At 54.5% G+C, this 6000-nt stretch overlaps 1 protein-coding gene across 1 annotated transcript; it reads right to left on the reverse strand.

Annotated features, from left to right (window-relative positions):
• Positions 1-2284: 2284 nt before the first annotated feature.
• Mrpl20 (mitochondrial ribosomal protein L20) lies at positions 2285-5333 on the reverse strand. The gene is made up of 4 exons (XM_004863848.4): positions 5132-5333; positions 4927-5037; positions 3995-4072; positions 2285-2681 (listed from the first exon to the last, which is right to left on the reverse strand). Exons 1-4 carry the CDS (start codon positions 5216-5218, stop codon positions 2508-2510), a joined length of 450 nt encoding a protein of 149 aa, XP_004863905.1. The 5' UTR covers positions 5219-5333; the 3' UTR covers positions 2285-2507.
• Positions 5334-6000: the final 667 nt, after the last annotated feature.

Raw genomic sequence — 6000 nt, forward strand, 5'->3', positions numbered from 1 at the left:
GAAAGCTCGGTCCTGGGACTGCGGCGGTGCCGGGCCGAGTAAAGGCAAATCAGCACGAGACGGTCAGTTCTCAGCCATGCTGGCTGCAGGTTCTCGCTTCCAAGTTCCGTTCTCAGGGAAGGCGGCGAGTGAAGGGAGTCAGGAAACGGACTCGATGACCGTACTGAGCGGCGGCGGCAGGTGCAGGGCCGGGGACGAAGCAGGCGCGAGGCCGGCACACTGGGGAAAGGGCGTGGACAGACCCCACAGACCGCACTGTGTGATCCCCCGCGTCCCGGCCACCTCGGGAGACCCAGCGTGGGCACTGCAGCCTTCGCTGCTGCGCCGGAGCAGCGGGTGTATGCGTCACCTTTCGCAGTGGGACTCGGGGGTAGGGTGACTGGGAAGCCGTGCCAGATGCTACTAGGGTCGGTTAGGAGGAGATGGAAGGTAGACGTGCCTAGGTGGGGCAGGTCAGACTCGGAGCTCCTTGTAAAACTGCCCAACAAACCAATTTACAGTTCAGGTACTGTGGGAGGCGGAGGCCGGAGAATCATAACTTCGAGCTCAAAGCCGGGCGTGGCGGTGCACGTTTGTAATCCCAGCTATAGGGAGGCTGAGCCAGGATTGCCAAGAGTTCGAGGCCAGTGTGGGTTGCATGATGAGTTTAAGGCTACCCTGGACTACATAGCAAGACCCATCTCAAAAAAAAATTTTTTTTTGAGCCCAGCTTGAACAATTTAGCGAGACTGTCTCAAAATTAAAACAACATGCCAGGCATGGTGACGCATGCCTGTAATCCCAGCATTTGGGAGGCTGAGGCAGAAGGATCACCATGCGTTCGAGACCAGCCTGAGCTACATAGTGAGTTAAAGGCCAGCCTGAACTACATAGGGAGACCCTGACACCCCCCCCCCCCAAATTAAAAACAAAAACCCGGGGCCAACGTCAGAGCTTCTAGCGAGACCTGATTTGATCCCACAGCCCCAGCTCTGCCAAATAGGACCCAGTCTTTCTTCTTTGCACTTGCTGTGGGCAACATGGTTGCAGCTCACCAGTCCCTTCTGCCCCCAAGTTGGCAGTGCCAATGCCCCCTCCCCCCACGTTGGCTGTGTGCCATGAAAGGAGGAATTTTCTTTCCTCTGGAAACCCACATGCATCTTGTTTCTCCCTGTGACTGGAAGCATTTGTGGGAGAGCTTGGTGTTTTCAGCCAGTTAGGCCAGCCCTAGTGCATGGTACCATAGCTCTTGGGCTGAAGCAGGGCTGCTGGTGCAATCCACAAGCTTTTTCCCCTTTGACGTGAAGTGCCACAGTACTGAAGGGGTGCGACTCTGCCTTACTGCCTGAGCAGTTATGCACACAGCCAGGAGCTGAACTCAGGCAACAGGAGAGATGAGCAAGATAGCCCCTAGCCTCCCAAGTTTATGGTGCAATGGGGATTCTCAGGTTGCCGACAGGGCCAGGAGGAAGGGGCACAGAGGGCAGTAATGAGTCAGATGTCGTCGGCCAGCAGGGAGGGCAGAGGAAAGTGATGATCTTTAGGATTCCTAGTTAGATGGTCAGGGCTTGGTCAGTTCTGTATGGGAGTGGAGGTGAGTGTGGAGTCCATGGAGGAGCATGGAGTGACTCGAAACAACTGGCAGCATAGGATGAGGGAGGTGTGACCACAGGAAATTCTGCTGCTACTGGTGACAGCTGTCATCCAGCTCTCCTGGAGTAGTGGTGGCCCTCCAGGATAAGCAAGTGTGTGTTGCCTGTATAAATGGGGTCACCAGCAAGCGGACAGCCATTGTTAGGCCCAAAGGGCTCTGCTGGAGCTCAAAATAGAGATGTGCAGGCTCTGGATGGGACCATGTCCCTGAGAGGACAAGGGTAGGCCTGGCCCTAAGCAGATGGGAAGACACATTATCCACTACATAGGAACAGTGGACATGGACGGTCTGCAAGGCACAGGGCTGGCAGAGCTGCTGTGAAATGATTTCTGCTGGTGAGCTCATCAGGAACATTTCTGGACATCATGGAGCAGCATGTTAGTTGTCAGTTTGGGAGCCCCCACCTGATGAAGTCCTGGAGACTGGAACCAGGAGTATCAGCACCTGCTGTGGAGCTGTCTCCCTCTGATCCCTACTGGCCAAGGGGGCATGGGAGAAGAGCGCAGGGAAATAAGCTGCTGTGCAGTGGCTGAAGAGCTGAGCCACGGGGCAGGTGGGGGGACTTGGAATGGATCAGGGAGCTGGATGGGTAGGGAGGTATGGTACACCCCAAGGTGTGTTTGCTAGATGCCATAAAACACAACTCATAAGTCAAACACTTTGAAAACTTTATATGCATAATCTATGTAAGACAGTTCTGAGACTCTGTGTCCACTGAGAGAAGACAGGGCCTTTTCTCTCAGGCCTGGCACCAAAGTGTAAATAAAGTAACAACCCAGGTTTATGAGCTACTGAGTAGACAGCACATTGTTCCTATCTTGGTCATTAGGATCATTGGGAAGAAGCATTTTCCTGATCCAAGGTGCGGCAGCCCTCAGTGGTAGTGCACCACCCTGGAAAATATGCCTTCAGGCTCCTTTCCATTCCCCAAGGCAGCTGCAAATCCTTCCTGTCGCCTCCGTTGGGCCAAAGCAGCCAAAGATTTAAAAGTTTTTGGTTCATAGATGGCCAGGTCTGCAAGTACTTTCCTGTTGAGCTCCACCTGGCACTGACAAGAGAAAGAACCAGAGCCCATAGTTTGTATTAGCAACAACTTGGGCAGCACATCACAAGACCCTGTGCTGGACTGGCTTGCACTGACAGTGTGGCTCAGAGACCTCTGGTGGTGAGTGGCCCATCAGCGCCAGCACTCTGGCTCCAGGGCACAGCCTGTCCACATAATAGCTCAGGAGGACACAGGGTAAGAGAATCCTGCCTGGGCAACACAACAACACTACAGGACAGAGCCAGGGATTTAGCTCAGTGGCACCACACCTGCCCTGCAAGTGCAAGGTCCTGAGTTGGATCCCTGGTACCAAAAAACAAAACAAAAAACACTACATGACAAACATGAACAAGGACAAGGGAGAGGGCACTTGTGAAGTCTGTGACGCTGGAAGGGGGGTGAGTCCAGGCTCCAGAGCCTGCCCATGGAACAGGATCTTATTTAGGGTCAGTGGTTATCACCTGGACCGCTGGAACCCATCAGTCAACCTGAAAGTTCCCACGGTGTGCTAGGTCAGGCTCCTGTCAAGTGAGACTGGAGGCCTGGGGTGTAACTCAGTAGTTGAGGGCTCGTGCACTGAGAAAACTGCAGGTGATTGTGGAAAGCTGGTGTCAGTGGGCTTAAGCAGCAGAAGGGGGATGGGCCATGTCTCCACACATTAAACACAGCTACCAAGCACCCAGGGGACCTATTGTGGACCTAACCTGTGTGCCTCAGACAGTGTCCATCTGCCTTCTAAGTCTCAGCTTCCGGACAGTAAACAGACACTGACATCCACACATGCATCGTGTACTGGAGCGCTTACCCTGAGGATCTTTGTAACGTACCACACAGGAGCCCTACAGAGTGGAAGCAGAATATCCACTCCCCAGACTTTTTAAAGGAAAAACACAAACATACACGGAACCAGAGAGGATTAACATAACTTCTAGATTCAAAGAATGACCAGGATTTCACACTTCTCGCTTGATCTATCCTCTTCCTGAAAGACATTTCTTCTTTCTGTGATTGTATGTTTCATTTTCATCTGTTACATCATCAAAAAACTTCCACTGTTAAAACTTTTAAACTTTACAGTTAAAGCCAAAGTCTTCTACTTTTTTTCCTAAGGGGGAAACTTTGGGCCTCAAATCACAGTACAAAAAGCCCTATTTCCACCATGCTCTGCCACCAGCAGGGCAAGGAAGAAGCAAGTATAAGCCCCCAAACTGCCAGGGCTGCAGCCAGGGACACAAAGCAGTGCAGACCCTACCAGGCTGCCTCATGCCTGAGGGGTGGCTCCTGCAGATAAGCACCTCAACAGGCCTCAGCCATACCTTGATTAAATTGGTAACAAACACCCAGTACTTCAGGCCATGTTCCTGGGAGGCACCTGTGATTCGATTAATCCAAAGCTGGAATAAGAAAACACTGAGATGAGTTAACAGCATCCTGGACTTTATATCTATACCTACCTTCCAATAATCCTTCTGGCCGAACTAAACTATTTGTAAGTCAGTAGAAAAGTAAGTTAGTATTTTCCTTTCTAGCAAACAGACTTGCAGTACAAGCAAAACTTCACTGAAATAAGTTCCATTCTATTTTATTTTGGGGTTTTTCATTGTACCGGAGATTAAACTTAGGACCTTGCACTTGCAAGGCAGGCGCGGTGACACTGAGCTAAATCCCCAGCCCTATTTTTGTTTTTTTTGAGACAAGATCTCACGATGTAGTTCAGGTTGGTCTTGAACTCACTACGTAGCGCTGGGTGGCCTCCAACGAGTGATGATTCTCCTGTCTTAGCCTCCCGAGTAACAGGGATTACAGGCGTGCAACACCACGCCCACTGAGAACGTGTGTTTCTAAGAACTCTGAGGAGGCACAGTGGCTATCCAGGACCCTCGCTCCCATCACTGCGCCTGCACTTCCACACACAGGGTTAGCCTGGGGGCAGCACGGCCCCGCCCCAAGGGCACAGCTGGTAACTGGAATTCACATCGGAAACCTGCAGAGGGGCACGCTGGGACCCGAGGCTACTGCTAGCAGAGCCTTTCTGACCTTACTGGCTTGACCAGGCTGCTGCTGTTATTCTTTGCACTAATGCTTTAGCGCTGCTGACGCAGGCGCGAGTTGCAGCTCTCAACAAAGAGCTTTTTTCCCCGGAAAGCTTCGTCTAGCAGGCGCGGGAGCCCCCGCATAAACACCCAGGAGCAACGGGCTGCACGAGGGCGAGGGCCAGGGGTCCCGAGAGGGGTGGGAAGGCGCTTACGGTCCTCAGGTTCCGCTTCTTTAGCTTGCGGGCCCGGGTGCATTTCACGAAGGCCCTGGTGACAGCCCTGACGGCCAGCCGGTAGCAGCGGTTCTTCCTCCCCCTAAAGTGCTGGGGCGAGAAACGGGAAATGAGGGGTGACGGAAACCGCGGCGGACGCCCTTGGCCCACAGGCCCCCTGGTCCCGGCGCGCTCGCTCACTCACCCGCGCATGCTTCAGCACCTCCTGGATCCGAAAGTAGCGGTCGGTAACGCGGTTCCGCAGGTAGAGTCGCGTCGTGAGGAAGACCATGACCAAATGTCCCTGCGAGGCTGCCGCCGAAAGCGCTTCCGGGTCAAGGTCGCCGGAAACTTACGGGGCGACGTGCGTGTGCTTCTGCCTTCCCGGGCATCTCTGAGCTCGGCCCCTGGGTTCCGTGGTGCGCGACGGTCTGCTGGCGGGCGGGGCCGCGAGGCGGGCATCGCTGCGGGGCGGGGAGGACGGTGCAGCGCGGACGCTGCCGGCGCTGGGGGCCGGGCGCAGGCCGCGATCCCGGGGTGCGCCCCTGATGAGAGCCCGAGCTCACGCGTCCCCGGGAGCGCACTGGGCGCCCGGCCGGGAAAGGCGCGGCGCGGGCGAGGCCGAGCTGAGGGAAGTGGACGAGGGCTGCGTTCACATCATACTCTGAAGGCCACAATGAAACAGTGCGGTGGCGGCGTACGCCTGCAGTCCCAGTCACTGTAGCTATTTGGGAAGCTGAGGCGAGGGGGTCTCTAGTTCGAGGCTAGCCTTGGCTGTGTAGCGAGACCCTGTCGCAAAAACCAGAAAGGGGGCCGGGGATTTAGCTCAGTGGTTTCGCCGCTTGCTGCGCAAGCGCAAGGACCCGAGTTCGATCCCCGGTACCAACAACAACAACAAAAAACCCAGAAAGGGCTGGGAATGTAGCTCAGTGGTAGAGTGGCTTTGGGTTCAGTCGCCAGTACCAAACAAGCAAATAAAAGAAGTGACCAGGGCTGAGGATTTAGCTCAGTGGTTTCACCGCCTGCCGCTCAAGCGCAAGGTCCCGAGTTCGATCCCAGGTACCAAAAAAAAAA

The sequence above is a fragment of the Heterocephalus glaber genome, unplaced genomic scaffold, assembly GCF_053883595.1.
Source record: "Heterocephalus glaber isolate CG9 unplaced genomic scaffold, H.glaber_assembly_v1.0 deba00001447, whole genome shotgun sequence".
NCBI classification, from domain to species: domain Eukaryota; kingdom Metazoa; phylum Chordata; class Mammalia; order Rodentia; family Bathyergidae; genus Heterocephalus; species Heterocephalus glaber.

Bases quoted from the DNA above. Each gene is read 5' to 3' on its own strand.
- Mrpl20 (XM_004863848.4), bottom strand. From the start codon at position 5,218: ATGGTCTTCCTCACGACGCGACTCTACCTGCGGAACCGCGTTACCGAC. The intron at 5,038-5,131 runs GTGAGTGAGCGA...TTCTCGCCCCAG, and splicing joins AGGTGCTGAAGCATGCGCGG to CACTTTAGGGGGAGGAAGAA. The intron at 2,682-3,994 runs GTATGGCTGAGG...TTCTCTTGTCAG, and splicing joins TTGTTACCAATTTAATCAAG to TGCCAGGTGGAGCTCAACAG.